This window comes from Vicia villosa, linkage group LG1 (genome assembly GCF_029867415.1).
Source record: "Vicia villosa cultivar HV-30 ecotype Madison, WI linkage group LG1, Vvil1.0, whole genome shotgun sequence".
In the NCBI taxonomy this organism is placed as follows: Eukaryota; Viridiplantae; Streptophyta; class Magnoliopsida; order Fabales; family Fabaceae; genus Vicia; species Vicia villosa.
This window is the reverse complement of record NC_081180.1, coordinates 50560663-50577947: the sequence shown is the minus strand read 5'-3', so window position 1 is coordinate 50577947 and position 17285 is coordinate 50560663. Positions and strand designations below refer to the sequence as shown.

At 31.0% G+C, this 17285-nt stretch overlaps 2 protein-coding genes and 1 long non-coding RNA gene across 5 annotated transcripts; 2 read left to right on the top strand and 1 right to left on the bottom strand.

The window, feature by feature from the left end:
* Positions 1-295: 295 nt before the first annotated feature.
* Positions 296-2396, bottom strand: LOC131605876 (uncharacterized). Of its 3 annotated transcripts, XR_009284699.1 has the most exons (6): positions 2246-2396; positions 2088-2122; positions 1918-1992; positions 1746-1837; positions 1562-1659; positions 296-529 (listed from the first exon to the last, which is right to left on the bottom strand). It is a non-coding gene; the product is annotated as an uncharacterized LOC131605876 (long non-coding RNA). The 3 variants fall into 3 exon arrangements; XR_009284698.1 differs by having other exon boundaries at positions 1562-1837; XR_009284700.1 differs by lacking the exon at positions 1746-1837.
* Positions 2397-5357: 2961 nt separating this feature from the next.
* On the top strand, positions 5358-6701 carry LOC131633180 (uncharacterized). The gene has a single exon (XM_058903924.1). It carries the CDS (start codon positions 5358-5360, stop codon positions 6699-6701), a length of 1344 nt encoding a protein of 447 aa, XP_058759907.1.
* A 3294-nt stretch (positions 6702-9995) lies between these two features.
* LOC131633113 (kaempferol 3-O-beta-D-galactosyltransferase-like) lies at positions 9996-13769 on the top strand. Its single transcript, XM_058903844.1, has 2 exons — positions 9996-10034; positions 12993-13769. Exons 1-2 carry the CDS (start codon positions 9996-9998, stop codon positions 13767-13769), a joined length of 816 nt encoding a protein of 271 aa, XP_058759827.1.
* Positions 13770-17285: the final 3516 nt, after the last annotated feature.

Sequence of the window (17285 nt, the reverse complement as noted above, 5' to 3'; positions counted from 1 at the left end):
AAGACTTCTACTACAAAAAACGAGTTTGAGTTGCGGGGGTTATTAAACCATTTTGCGGGGGGTTCTGACCTCCGCAAATTGTTTTGCGGGAGTTATGAAAACTGCCGCTTATTCGATTCCCACAGTGTATCTGCGGCGGTTTTTGTTGACCGCTGGTATCCTGCCATATAAACTTAGGGGGTTTAAAACCTCCGCAAAAAGTTTAAATATTTTAAAAAAATAAATAATTAAAATGCTCAATTTTTTGGTAAACAGTTGAGATAATAGTGTGAAAAACCTGCACAATAACAACACATTTAAGAAACAGTATGAAAACTTTTAATACCAACAAAACTTCCCACTATTGTCTTCAACATCACAGGGCAAAAAAACCACTTCACATATTATTTCCTTAAATCTAAAAAGATGGTTTACCCAATTAAACTCCCACACAAAAAACCTTAATAAACCATTTCTTAAAAGACTTAATCTACATTTTGCTCCCACTTTCCATGATACAATTCCAAAAGCCTCTCAGCTGCAGTGACACCTGCAACCACAAGAAAATAGATAAAACATTTGACAAAAGCACCTATGATCGTATTAGTTAATTTTCAATCTACAACAAGATATTGAAATTGCAAGTATGTTAAGCTTGACAAGCTGTGTTAAGAATCAGATCCTCACTCTCAAAATATATTTTAACATAGATTTAAAAAGCCAAAAAGTACCTTTGACATATAGATCAATCACACAATCTCAACATTATCAGTACTACACATAAAATTAAGAGTATAGAATTTTAAAAAAAACTTAATTTTGCAATGGTTCAAACTTGCATCACATTAGAACATGAGAACACAAGAATTTAAGTAGTTTCAATATAATGCGCGGAGAGAAAGATTTATGTATTATAAATTTTGTCCGCCATTATAGAGATATATGTACTAACATCATAAGGAAATTATATAAAGAGTTTCATATAATCATTAGAAGTCAGTTTGGAACAAAGACCACATCTCTTGCTAGAGGGAATCTTCACATGAAAAAGTTCTCCATATTGCCTAAAGACTTGTTTCAAACACCACAAATGTTGAAATTAGAGAGAACAATGTTCATTAAAAATATAAATACTGGACTTCAATAAACAACATACTGTAACTAACAAATTTTTTGTTATTTTAAGCTTCTTATCACAAGTAAATATTGGATTGTAGCACAAACAATACAAAATAAGATCAATAAATCAATACATCATTCACCAATTGAAACAAAAGCACGGTAAATTCAGCAACTAACATGGTAAAATACTTTATTGCTTCTGAATATGCAAAAACAAAATTGAATGTTTATCTTTGAATCATCATCCACAAAGAAAAATAGAGCAATGGAACAACTAGTAAAGAGTGATAATGAAAAACTAAGGTGTTTTTTATTAAGACCTACCCTAAATAACTGTCGCAATTTAACGTGTTTTTTGTAGTGAAATCATCACCTGTCTTTATCCCTTGAGCAGTTCAGTTTTTAAGTCTTAATGCACACTCTATCCATTGTTAAAATATTAACAGAAGTCAGAACATACCGTATCTAATCTCTGCACCACATGGCTTCAAGCAACAATGATATTCTCATGATCATGGCTGTCAGCGGCGTCGGAAAAAACCTCAATTAGTCAAAAAGCTGGAAAAAGAGATTAAATATAAGTATCTTGATGCTGTCAATTTACATATAATCAAATATAGAAAATATGAGTATGGGAATCCCACTTATATTTAATGACAGGATGCCCTTGCTTGAATCACCGAGAGAAGCCATTAACGAATACTTAATTAACAAAAAGGGTTTGTTCTTGGTTGCTCTGCTTTGAAGAAGCAATTAGAGATGTTTTTAAGATCCGGTGACCATTAAAAACTTTAATAAACAACACAAATCACTAACCTTCAACACCAACAAAAAAAATCTCATGTTTAAAGGAGAGCCATAATACTTTTCTCACCAACCTTCAACAAATCCCTGCAACAAAATCAAACCCAAACTTTAGTTGCCTAAATATAAAATTCATAACTTTTATTGATGATAACTAATAAACCCTAAATCGAATCTCAAACCTCCTTTTCACGAAAATCAAACTTCTTATCGTTTCCTGTCATTTCAATTGAGAGAAAGGATCAGATTTGAGCGAATCTGGGGATTTTGTAAGAAAGAGTTCAGTATTGAAACAAACCCTAAATTTCTATTACAAATTGTATAGATGTTAGAAGCTAACCTTACAAATAACAAAGAGGCATGGAGGAGGACGACGGACATCAGACTGCTTAGGGCGAGCAATCATCATAGGGTATAGTCTATGCGTGGAAGGCTGACGGTTCTGCTGAGACCGAATAAGAGAATGGATTTTGAGATTGCTAAACGAAGTAGTTTCAGTTGCAATAGAAAGCTCTTCTTCTTTTTTTTTTCTCTATTATAATTATAATTAGATAATTAGATATATTTAGATATAATATATAAATGTAAATTTATACTAATATTTAATTAAAAAGATTATATCCACTCAAAACATATATTGTTAAATTAAAATAAAATTATAATTTGAATAAACAGTACATATTAGAAAAAATATATACTAGTAGGTTATTACATTTAATTTATACAGTTTTATTTAAAAAATTCATTTTATGAAAATAGTTTATTTTTTATTTTTTTACTTTAGCATAACTTTTTAATAATATTTATAATTTTGATTAATAAAACGTTTAAAAGATTCCAAATAAACAATAATACTTATATTTTAATAATTCAGCATTATTTTTTTTATAATATACAATATAGCTACATCCATAGATTTTTTTATTTTTAACAATTAATAAGGATAAATAGGAACAATATGTTTTAAATTAATTGGCTTCAATTTCTTAAAAAAAAAAAAAAACAAGAAAACTCAGTCAATCTAATAACCAAAAACAGAGGAGCATAATAAAAATGATAAAATTTTCGTAAAACTGGGAGGGTTTGAAACCTCCTTATATCACATTACTATTTATTCAATTTGACATTTTAATCAAATTTAAGGGGGTTTACAAAAACCCCCGCAAAATAACCGCCTCAATCAGGCGCGTTTTTTGTAGTCTATAGAGGAGTTGGACATTTCAATGTGCAACCTATGGAAGAGTTCTCTTGAAGTTTTTGGTCGTTCTTGCCCACTTTTAAAACCGTTCAAATTTACAAGGCCCGCTTTTGAAACCGTTCAAGTTTACAAGGATGTATGAATACATGGAATGCTCTGATGAAGTGGATTTTGTTATTGCAGAAACAATGAAAGCACTACACCATCATGATATTCAAGAAAATCTGCTCATTAATAATTTAGTTACCAACTTCAAAAATAATCGATTATTTTCAATTTCATCCCTTTTATCTTCACCTACTATTTTTTTTTCCTAGATTATCAAATTAAGAATGGAATAAGCATTACAAAATTTCAAGGGATGTATATGCATACAATAAACTTAAAAAGTATTTAATTTTTAAATGAAACGATGATGCGAGTGCACTATGGTTGGAAATAGCTATTGTGAGGTCATGAAAGAGTTTTTTTAGAATAAATTAATAGTACACTTCATTTTAATTGTTTTAGAGAAAAAATTTGTTTTTTTCAATTGTCATTTTTAAAATTTATTTCAACATTATTATTCGTTTGTAAATATAAGTAAATTTTATTATTTTTTAATATGATTATTTATTTTTCTCAAGCAATATTATTTATTATTTTGTTATTTTTACTTATTTTTTTGCAATAAATAATTAAAGATATGATTAAGATTTACTTTGTAAGCATGTTATTGCATTCTATAAGTATCAAGCATATGCAAAGTATATACTTCAACGTTTTATAATAAAATATTAACATAAAAAAATTATATAAATATATTTTTTTTATAAAAAATAAAATAATTATGATTGGTGAATACACAAATATTGCATGAAATATAAATTTGTTATTCTTTTTATATATTATTTAACTATTATTATATTATATTTATTTTCTATTTATAATGACATTGTGCGACTCGTGCGAACAAACGAGTAGATGACCACTTAACTATTTTTCTACTAAAGTATACATTTTCAACGAGGCGAGACTACTTAATTTGTATATATTATATATATTTTTAACCATCATTATACTATATTTATTTACTATTTATAACGACATTATGTGATCCGTGCAAACGCACAAATAGATGACTACTTAATTATTTCTTTTATTTTCTATTAAAATATACATTTTCGACAAAACGAGAGTACTTAATTTGTATATCTTTTATATATATTTCTTAACTACTACTATCTTATATTTATATTTATTTACTATTTATAGCAACATTGCATGATCTATGTGAAGACAAATGTCTCAATATTTATACATCAATATTTATACATGATATCAATTATAATTTTTTATTCATTTATAGTAAAGTAGAATATTTTAATATATTATATTTATTTATGATTTTTTTAACTATACTGCGACCCGTGTGAACTCACGGCTCCTTTACTAGTGGCTAAAAAAATAACAATAGCAGTTAAACCCAATTTCCACACTTTCCAATTGGTAAAAAAAAAAATAAGAGTAACAAACTATTGTTAAAAAAAATAGTAAGCCAAAAATTTATAATGATAGTAATAACAATAGCAATTCAATTTCATCTACAGTTAAAAAACAAAAATAATTACGAAGTTGTTAATTAAAAAATCTTGTGGCGACTTCCTTTTTAGGTAAAGTTAGATTTAACATCCAATTAAATATATTTCTTAACCGAACATTTAAAATATAATTAAAATAAGGGAAATGCTAACAAGTGCCCCAGGGGCACTCTTTAATAGCTTTAAAAAGTAAGTTTTTCTTGGAAATATGCGTAATTAATGCATCGAAAATTGAAATAGTGAACTTTTGAAAGAATATTTTCTTTATTTAGAATGCTTAAAGAGTGCCCCTGGGGCACTCGTTAGCATGACCCTTAAAATAATACTTAATTAAATAATAATACTAGTAATATTAAAAAATAACACACAGTTTTTAAATTGCTAAAAAATAACAACGTAGTAATTACAAATAGCTAAAAAAATAACAAAATAACAATTTAACCTAACCCCACGATTTTCATATTCAAATTGCTAAAAAATAGGAAATTATGGTTTACAAAAGGCTAAAGTGAAAGGAAAAAAAAACCCTAATTCTAGAGATATAAATCCTACTACTTTTGTCAAAAAAAAAAAAATCCTACTACTTGTTTAGGTTTTCCACACAGCTTCCAGAATTTGTCATTCAATTTTGTTTTCTTCGCAGAATACAAAGCTTGAAGAGTTTGTCATTCAGAATGAAGAATTTGGTGAAAAAGGTGAAGAGTGAACCAAGTGAGTTACCAGATTGTGTTATATCACATATCTTTTCCAAGTTAAGTTTGAAGAATTTGGTGAAAACGAGTGCATTGTCCAAACAATGGTATCACGAATGGGGATTAAGGAAGGACCTCACTTTTGATCTCCATAACATGTTTGATACAATTCCAGAGTTACCAAAATCCCTCCCACTCTTTCAACAGCTTCAATCTCAATTTGCCACAAGATTGAATAATTTCATCCAGAAATATCATGGTGACATGATCACTTCAATCCAAATCAATTTTCCATTAGGTCGGAATAATACTCGAGTCATTGATACATTGATTCACAAAGGAATTCTTAAGGGTGTAAATCGTATTGAGCTACTCTTTGCGCCTTTTCCATATGAAGAAGTTGATTTTGAAAACGAGACGCTCTTGGCCTATGAAGAAACTAATTTTGAAATAACATTTGAAATGCTCTTGGCATATGAAGAAACTGATTTTAAAATAGAGCCATACAATTTTTTATTTCCTCCTTTCTTGTCTGACTCTGATTCTCTCACATATCTACACCTACAGAACTGCCACATAATGGAATTTTCTGGATTGAAGAATTTGACAACTCTTGTGTTGCATCTAGTTCCTGTCCAGCAGAAAATGCTTCAGGATATGTGTCTTAAATGCATCCATCTTGAGAACTTGACTCTTAATGAATGTACCTTCAAATCCGACATAAAAATAACTAGTACAACATTGCTTCATTTGAACATTAACTGCGGGGAAATCATTCAGAAGAAGATTAATATTGATATCATTGCATCAAATCTCTCCTCCATTGAATATTCCTCCGAGTGTATCTCTAAAAGTTTGTTACACACACTGAATATTAAGCCTCTTAAGTTATCCAAGTTTAGCTACACATGTGCTAAAATTTCTAATGTTGTTCACTTTTCTCAACTCAAGAATGTGACAACAATTGTCTTGGATGGACTCATAGATGGTGATGTCATAACTCATTTGTTTTCTAAATGTCTCCAACTGGAACATGTCACCATTAACATGTGTTGGTTCACGCGTGATTTCAAAATCATCGGTGTAAAGTTGCGTCATTTGAGCATACTTGATTGTTTCCATTCCAATGTCGGTATTCATGCTTTGCATTTCTCATCCAAAGATAGAGGTCGTACAAAGAAGAGGAGCATAATCTCCATTGATGCTTTGAATCTCTCATCCTTTGAATTTAGAGGTCATCCGGAGATGAGGAGCATGATCTCCATTGAGGCTCCAAAGTTATTGAAGGACTTATGGGATGCAGGTTTTAACAAGATATGTTTATAATTTTGCTACAATTGTAAGATTACATCAGCTTCAAAATTTCCCACCCATACATGCATGCACTTGATGTTTATGTGTTTCTCAATAATTGCTTTTATGCTAGCTGATGTTTATATGTTCTCAATAATTGCTTTTAAACATATATCTTAGACAATTGGAATTTTTTGTTGGAGTATATAATCATAATATCGATATTTTAGATAGTGCAATGGCATCTCCAAAGGTATACAGACTGTATAATGGACAACATCAATAACACCATTTATCAAAAAAACTCTTTACTTTTCTTTTTTCTTGTTCATGACTCAAGAATTTTAATGCAAAAACTGAAATAAAACGCGTTTTTATTGGGAAACATTAATTCAATATTAGTACTACGTATTTTTAGGATTTTTTTTATTTGAGTTTGTTTCATTCATTTCGTCTCGTCAAAAGTTAGAAGAAGGAAAAAAATTGTTAAGGAAAAGATTTTAATGAAAAAACTTTGTCGGTACTACAATGAAAGTTTAAGCTCAAATTAAAATATATTTAATCCAAAAATTTTAATTGGAACCCTTTTCCTAAAATCTAAAACCCCATATTGATGTTGTTAATTCTGCGTAACAAATAAGCTACAAAGATAAAATAAAAAAAAATCAACAATAACAAAACTAATCTTTGATATGGTCACCTCCTTAAGATTTTAGGTGTATGGGTCGTCTCACGATTAACTCTGATGAACACAATTGCAACCAATATATGACCTTGTGTGAGACTAGTTCTATGTTTGCTTTATTGCACCTGTAATGGTATTTATATTCTCACCTATTGAACTAGGAATTGGCGTTATAAAAGTAATAGGTAAGATTTTTTTTACTTGTGAACTCAAGCCTTCTCATGGCTATAGTGTATGGCAATAATATGTAAGTGGATCAAGTGTTGGTTAGTTTAAAAATATATGCAATCTATTTGAAAACGTTTGCAGTATTTTTTGGATATGAAGTTGGAATTGAGCAATGGAAAATGTACACCTTAAGAAAATCCTTGAAACACTTAAGTATCCTTAGAATCTAATCTATGACTAAATGAATATATGATTTTCATATATGTGACATGTTGTGATTGAAATACATACAAGTACAACATTTACAATGAATGTTGCAGGAAGGTAGCTAAGTAAGCTCTGATATACGCTTATCCCTTTTTATTGCTCATGATTGGTTAAGTGAGTCAGTTGTTCTCTAGTGCGCGGTGCTTCGCATTGGTGGCTAAGCAAAAGTTCCTCTAGCTAAGCGAAAGTTCCTCTGACTAAGCAAGGGTATAAGCAACACCATCAATATTCTAATGACCTGGGGACAAAACAAAACATTTTTATAAGGGATGGAATACGGGTTCGTGGAAAATTGGTTTCTCTAAATATTTAGGTGAGTGTAGTTCTTTACTCGCGGAATTCTGGGGTGTGTTTGAAGGACTTAAACTAACCAAAATGCTTGGAATGCAAAGGGTGGAAATGAATGTGGACTCGATAACTGTTATAAAGGCCATTGAGGATGGTATGATACGATAATTAGATTGTGTTACCATTTTGCGGAATATCAAAATCCTTATTGAAGATCATGAAGTGGTTATTATCTCTCACTCATACAGAGATGCGAATAGAAGTGCAGATATGCTAGCTAACCATGAGTGTCTGAACAAGGTTTCTACTGTTTTTGATCAACCGCCTCATTTTTTAAGCCGCTATCTGGAGGATGATGCTTTAGGAATCTTCGGCTCGCTTGAGCTTTCGGTGTAGTTGTTTTTGTTTTTCTGGGCCTCGGCCCTCCTTTCAACCAAAAAAAATAAAAGACGGATGATCAAAGTTGAAGCCTTCACAAAACCTGTTATATTTATATTGTTTTCGTGATTAAGCCAAATGCATAGGAATCACAAAAGGGTAGGTTAATGACAAAAGTCGAAAACAATGGCATGATAAAAATGTTTTTTTTTCTCTTTTGAATGCTTCATTAATATTTGATATTTAGTTATCTGTGAATTATAGCATGACGATAAACTAATTTCTTACAAAAATGTTGATTTTACTATTGTCTAGTGAAAACATGTCAATAAACGTCAAGAATCAGATAAGGCTAACCAGGGGAATTATGTGCAACCTCATGTGAGAATTTTTTTTTTTTGGAATAAGGATAATATTATTGCCAAAAAGAATTACTTACAACTGATCCGGAGATTTAGGTGATGCATTATGCATCCAAACTACTAAGCTTCTCCATTAAGAAGAGATACTCATTGTTTCGATATCAATATGATTCCTAATAGACTTAGCCTGCTTCTAATAAAAATTTCATGAGTAATTATCTTCCAAATTTGAGGATCCACAGGAGTTTGGTTGAATATCACATCATTACGATGTCTCCAAATACCATAGACACTCTCAGCGATGACAATTTTCAGCATATCCCGATGCCATCCCTTTCTCCTAGTTTCAGCTATCAACCAAACCCTCTCTTGATTCTAGCCCATAGGAATTCCGTCATAGCCAATATTCTGTAACACCTTGTGCCATATTTGGTTGGTTAGCTGGCATTCAAACAACAAATGTTGCAGAATTTCTTCTTCCTTGCAGAAGATACACCCCGCCTCAATCACACTGCCATGCTTCAACAATCTATCCTTGGTGTTCAATCTTCCCAGCAAACTTAACCAAAGAATGAATTGGGCCCGAGGTTTCGCATAATTCTTAGACAACATATGTTTCCAAGTCACCCTCCCTCTATCTCCACGAAGTTCCTTATAAACAGTTATTGTCATGTATTTCCCAGTTTGTATAACGGTTTCCCAAGCATCAGTTTCTTTGATTTTGTCCCTGCATTTAAACACATTAGCCAAAATCTAGAAACAGTTTTTGTATTGCCACTCCATTGCACTTTGTTGTTTCAAGTAGTATGTGGTAACCCACTTGACCCACAACTTATCAGCCTTAGCTTGAATATTCCAAAAGAGTTTTCCCATAGTAGCAATATTCCACTCTTTTAAGGAAGTGATGTTCAGGCCCCTAGCTCCCCTTGGATTACAAACAGAATCCCAAGCAACTGGTGCTTTTCTGCTGATGTCAACATTGCCCTTCCACAAAAAAATCCGACATATAGTTTCAATATGTTTGATCACACCTTTAGGCATTGGAAATACATTCATCCAATATGAAGTAACTCCAAATAAGACACTTCTAATCAATTGGTATCTGCCTGCATAGCTTAAAAGCTTGGTTGTCCAGTGCTGACTTTTAGACAAAATCGTATCCACAAGAGGTCTACAGTGATGTATTGTCAACTTTCTGCTGGAAAGAGGGACTCCCAGGTATTTGAAAGGTATGATTCCTTCAGAAAATCCAGTGATCTACAACATATGCTGCTGAACTGACTCGGGTACTCCTCCATAATAAACTTTGCACTTAGTAGGACTAGCACAAAGACATGTAGCCTCGGAAAAAAGCTGAAATTCATTCATCATGATCTGCACAGAAGTAGTATCTCCTCTAGAAAACAACATTAAATCATCTGCAAAACAAATATTAGTAATTCCCAACTTTTTACATCTGGTATGAAACTTAAAATCAGGCATGTGTTGTAATTTCCTCAAGCTTCTATGTAAATACTGCATAATCAAGACAAACAAAAGGGGTGAGATAGGATCCCCTTGTCTTAGGCCATGTTTTTCTTGTATGTTAGGGCTAGGATGACCATTGATCACATATCAGTAAGATACAGTCTTGACACACAGCATAATCCAATCAATAAATGTAGATGGAAAACTCAATTCTCTCATAATATCCTCCAAGGCTTGCCATTCTACAGTATCGTAAGCTTTTTGAAAATCCATTTGAATTGCACATCTAGGGGAAATGTGTTTCCTTACATATCCTCTCAGCGTCTCATGGGCTAGAATAATGTTGTCATGGATAACTTTCCCTAGTATAAAAGCAGATTGGCTATCATGCACTACCTTACAAATGCATTGACTGAGTCTTCGAGTGACAATCTTGGATATAAGTTTGTAAATAGAAGTGCAGCAAGCTATAGGTCTCAGATTCTTCATGTTCTTTGTTGCAGGTGTCTTGGGTATCAATGTTACTAATATATGCATAATGGAAAGCAGGATGGCCTCATGTGAGAATTACTTAACCAAAAACCATATTTTATGAAGGTGTGATCCTTTGACAACCCCTTTGAGACCAAAAGATGAAAATTTTGTTTTTTCAACGTTGCGAACATTAAACAATTTTAAAATAAAAATAATGTTCATCATTTTGTCTAGAGATAGGAGAGCACTAAAAAATGTAAGTGTTTGTCAAACAATAAAATAGGAAAGAAAATACCTTTTTTTGAAGAAGAAAAAATGTTACGTAGTAAATGGTGAATAGAAAGAAAAGGATATTCTTTGACATAAAAAAAAAAAAGAGAATAAAAAAAATCAAAATTTCAAAGCACACAAATAATATAATCATAAAAAAGAAAGTGTTATAAATTGGAAACAAACAAATGAGACATTTTGAAAAACAAAATAATGTACCACAATGATTTTTGCTCCCTTGTCTTTAGATTTTTTTAATAAAAAAAAACAATATTTTTTTAGCACATTCACGTACAACCAAAATAATGGTCTTAGTGATCCATGTTTGATGATGTATCTTATGATATTATTTAGATGAAATGTAAAATGTTTCTGCACTAACCTTTTTAAGAATTAATCAGTGAGAATATAATTCTAATGACTAGTTGATTATTGATCTAGACAATTTTGAAATCTTACTTTAGGAAAGAAAGTTTTTCATTCTCGTGTTATGGTTTGACGAAAATTATATGTTGATTATGAACTTGCATTATAAATAAAATCATGTCATAAGACGACGCTTTTTCAATATTTCTTTATCAAGTCATCTAACTTCATCTGAAACATGCATTTTGAACTTCTTATGAACTATTTGGATGAATTTTGTTTGAGGACAAACAAAAAGCTAATCAATGGAAAACCCTTTATTTATCAAAGAATAATGATAAAATACTTGTTTGAACATTTTAACTATGCATTGACTAAAACTAGAAAAAAAATCAAGAAATCACCAAAGAAACACAAGAGACCAAGGCAAAGTACTTTCCTAACAAGTCAAGACTCGTTAAGCCAAGAACATAGGTGCTTTTAGAGAGAAAATGTGCAACCTCTCTAGGCCAAGAAACACAAGGGTGTTTAGCAAGCAAATGCAGTTCATAATTTTAGGGTTAAGTTACTTCAAGATGAGGAAATTGTTTGATGGCTAAGTGGACGTGGGCCACCACTTAGCGAGCATAGGTTAAAAGTATAGTTGTAGGCATAGGCGACGCCAGCACCCGGCGACCTAGGGCAGCTGCCCGGGCTCTTCCTTCTCTTGCTGCCTGAACCTTAAAATCTCATCGTAGTGGTGTCTCTCACTCAAGAAATCAAAATATCAGAGTCAATACTCTTTCTCTCACTCAAGAACAGGGACCATGTTTAGTTGGCGTTTCGTCGCGAGTTATCTTCTTCTTTTTCTTTCACTTTTAAGCTTAATTTTTGATACGGAATAGTTATTGTGTTGTTATTCATTGTTGTTGCAGGTTGTGGTTTACGAATCAGGGAATAGTTATTGCTGAATTTATAGTTTCGTGCTAGGCACACCAAGTGTTCGGTGAAATGCTTGAACTAGGTTCTTTTGCAAAATTCAAACCTGCTGATGATTTATCTTTTTACATAACAAGTTACTTCTAAACAGGTGGAACCTGCAACTTTTATTCCCTTGTGCAATCAGTGCAAAAAAGTATTTCTGATATTTTCTATTGCTCCTCCTTTCAATATAGAACTTCATACTATTGTGCAACAATTATAACTGAACCTTGTAATTAAACATTTTGAAAATAATTTTGGGCAAATGTTCCTACGATTGTTACTTTTTCTTGCTACTTTCTAAGGTGGTGATCCAGCTCAACTTCTAGCAACTGTAATTTCGGACATTGTCAAAAATCATGGGTAAGCAATTATGTCCGGGGTAGTTTTATTAATTTGATACATTATCCCAGTCATTTCTAAAGACCTAAATTTGGTGTCTTTTATGTTTCATGAACTTAAGATATGGCACAAGCTTATGTGAAAGACTAAAGCAGGTTGTTATCCCGTTAAAATGCTGAAGACTCAATATTGAATGCATCCAAAGGTTGGTTCTTATGTTTAGCATCTCTTTGGAAGATGGGGATGGCGTCAAATTACAGACAGAACGTGACAGAGCAAGCAAAGAAAGATGTATAGGGTCTCAATACAGAAGTTACATGTATCATTGCTGATGCTTTTGTTGTTCCTTCTCTTTTTGTAGCTCAGAAACTCAATGTTCCGTGGATTCCAGTTTGGCCTCCTTTATCATGCTCTCTCTCAGCACATTTCTACACTCATTTCATACGTCGAAAATGTGCTGAAAATAATGCTAAAGATATATCTTTGGATTTTCTTCCAGGTTTATCTAAGATGAGAGTTGAAGATTTGCCTGATGATGTAATTAACGGCGGTGAAGGGGAGTCGCTATTCTCGAAAACACTTGCTTCTTATAGTGAAGTGTTTCCTGAAGCTAAAGTAGTGGTTATGAATTTCTTTGAGGAGTTAGATCCACCTTTGTTTGTTGAGGATATGAGATCAAAGTTGCAGAATATGCTTTATGTTGGTTTTCTCACTCTTTCAATTCCTCTACTGCCTTTGCCACCTTCCGAGAATGATGAAACTGGTTGTTTATCATGGTTGGACAAACAGAAGAGTACACCAGTAGTTTATGTTAGCTTTGGAACTACAGTGACACCACCTCCACATGAGCTTGTTGCATTGGCAGAAGCATTGGAAGAAAGTGGATTTCCAATTCTTTGGTCACTTAAGGATCATTTGAAGGGAGTTGAGAGGACTAGTGATTATGGGAAAATTGTTCCTTGGGTGCCTCAAACTCAAGTTTTGCACAGGCTTTATAATTTTCCTGGCTTCGCCACTGGTTGTAGGTATATGATATCATTACTTAACCTAGAAGAAAGTATGTGCACTAAGTGAGTCTAAATGGCGCATTTAGTGAGCCTATCATTTCAATCCCTATAAATAGGGGTGACAAGAAGTTCATTTAGAGATATCGGTAGATTTGAAGAAGTTCCTAGAGACACTAGTTTCTCACCACACAACATAATAAGAGATCATGTGAGAGGGAGAGAGAGGGCGTAAGAATTTTCCAAGAAATCGTCAACAAATGTTGTTCAACTTCTTTTGTCTAGAGCTTGATTTTAAAGCTATGAAAGCAAGTGTGGATAATTTTCTTGTGTTGGAGCTAGACGTAGTTGTCTTAGTACTTAGGTTTTGATCCCGGCCATGATGTTCTATGTAAATATGTAATTCTTCATAAGTTTTAGTATTGATGGATTTTCTTTTCTCTTAATATTTAGTTTGGATAGCTACCTAAAACATTTTTTTATGGTATGCCTTGATATTTGAAAGGTACTGGTCATTACTAGACCCAAGTCTATCATATATTGAATGCTAAAATCTATGCATAAATTTATGTTTAATGTCTGCATTTACTGTTGAAACTTAATGTTGATGTATTGATCAATGATCTAAGAGATTGTCTATTAGATAATACGACTGATCTCAAGTCGTTGACTCAAACATAAGTTGCTATGCGAGTTTTGGGAGGTATTATTAATAACTGGTTAGACTTGAATATCATTGGTCAAAGATGCTACATGAAAATGGGTCAAAGAAATTTAACCGCAACATAGTTTTCTTAGTGTTTGTTAATTTAATTCTTTACTATTTTACATTTCAAATACTTCACAAACAATCAACAATATAATAAACCAACAATTAAAGTAATAGAATATATTGAATCGTTTCTAAAGCATAAACAATTCTTGTTGAGACAATAATTAATTTAATTGTTGAATCAAGATTGAACGGCCCTAATTTGAATATATTTTTTAATTAGTTTTAAATTAGTAAAATATACTAAATTTAAATGTTTTACTGTTTTATTTAATTCAAACAACCAAGATAATAGATATTGAATATATTTTTTAATTAGTTTTAAATGAGTAAAATATACTAAGTTTAAATTTTTGACTGTTTTATTTAATTCAAACAACCAAGATAATAGATAATGTTTTTGTGTAAAAACTTTGTATAGCAGAGCTTTCCCTCAGAGGTGAGGGAAGCTGGAGACTGAATGATGTTGTAATTAGTTTTGGAGATTTGGAAGCAGTGGATTAGGCACTTTGTTCCAAGATGAATGTCTTGTTTAACCCTCTTGCAGGAGCCCCTATTTACAACTTTAACCTTAATCCTTAAAACCTCATTTAAGAAGCGTCTCTTGGATTCTCAGTGTTACAGACATTGGCCACATCTTTATTACTAATCCATGAATGACGCATTGAAGTATCAGTTTACAGTTGAACTGAGCTATGACCTTTCACATGCCCCTAGCATGCGGCCTACACGGGTATTCAGCTACTGCTTACTAGCCTATTTAGACACTCGGATACAACCTAGTTGTAGTACTCGGCTAGTTCATACAAGCGACTTTCTATGCATAACACTTTCCAGGTTGCGTCCTCATAAACATCCCGAGTACAAAACAGATAATATCTCAATCCACCCTATAATTTTAGACATTTGGCGAAATTTCATTTCACACCCCCCCCCCCCACACACACACACACGCACACTTGTATCTCTGAAACACTTTTTTTATTTAACATTGAACTGTTCTGTAGGTGCATCTTCGAAACCGTTTAGACAACGTTAAATAAAGGTTTCGTAGATGTAACTACAGAGCAAATCAACGTTAAATAATAAAAAAATTATTTAATGTTGAATTGTTCCGTAGATCTACGAAACCGTTTAAGCAACATTAAATAAAGATTCCATGCACCTACGAAAGAAATAAATGTTAAATAAAAAAAATTACTTCTAAAGATACCCTTTCGGAAATATGAGGTATTTTTGAAAACATGGTGGGTGAGAAAGAGAGATTGTCCCATAATAAAACATGCTATGTTTCTCATAAATCAAACTCATTACATACACACATTCACGAAAATCATACATTTAGAACATTAGCATTTATCAGATAAAAAATCAAAAGGTTCAAATTTAATACAATTTTTAATTAATTTTAAAATAAAAAATACTGATGTTAAAATTTTATAGATTTGATCTTAATCTAAGAGAATTTCTTTACCCACCTCCTAACCTTCTTACCTACCTCTGGCGAATTTCCCAAAATACCCCTTATTTCGAAAATGCATTTCCGAAAACGTACTTTTATTGAAAAAAAAAGGTGTTTTCGGAAATGTACATCCGAAAACACGAAAAAAATGTGTTTTCGGAAGTACATTTCCGAAAACACCCCTTTTTTGAGTTTTCGGAGATGCATTTCCGAAAACACCCCTTTTTGGGAAAGGGAGGTGTTTTCGGAGATGCATATCCGAAATATTCTAAGACCAAATTGGTCTTGGAATGTTTCGGATATACACTTCCGAAATAATTCAATAATTATTAAAAAAATAAAATCAAGGTGAATCAATACAATTAATAGGTATAAAATGAAAGTGAATCAATAAAATGAAGGTAAATCAATAAAATTAAGTTGAATCAAAATTTCCTAAACAATTTTAAAGTTAAAAATTATTTTACTAACTTATATAAATCAAAAACATCTTAATTTCATAAGTAAATTTTGAATTATATAAAATTAAGTATAAAATTTATTCATTAAATAAAATTAAGAAAAAATCTTTTTTTTAAATTTTTTAAACTAAATAAAAAATTATAACTTATTTTTAATTATGAATCAGAATAGAAATATATAAATATATAATCATAATTATTAATTTTGTAAGTGAAATATATAAATATATAATATATAAATATATAATAATTATTATATAAATATATAAATATATAATAATTATTATAAATTAAAACACTCATTTTTTTAATTTTTATAATTATTATATAAATATATAAATATATAATATATAATAAATTTTATAAATATAGAATAATTATTATAATTATTATATAAATATATAAATTAAAACACTCATTTTTTTAATTTTTTTATAAATATATAACAATTATTATAAATATATAAATAAAAAATTATAACTTATTTTGTAAGTGAAATTTTTTTAATTTTTTTAATTAAAATTATTTTAAAATTTAAAATATAAATCAGGATAGAAATATATAATAACTAGGGAACAACTTCTCTACCCATCACAAAAAGTTGGGTAGTGTACCTTCCACCAATCACATAATGCCATCTAATCTTAACACATTTAATTATTTATTAAATATTATAATTGTTTGTTGTTTTCAAAGCATTTTACATAGGAGGTAATCTTACCCAACTTTTTGAGTTGGGTAGATAAGAATTCACCTAATAACTATTATTCATAACTCATAAATTATATCAAAATATATTATTATTATTATTATTATTCATATATCATAAATTATATCAAATTTATGATATGTGAATTAATTAATATCCTAAAATTAATTTTTGGGATTTTT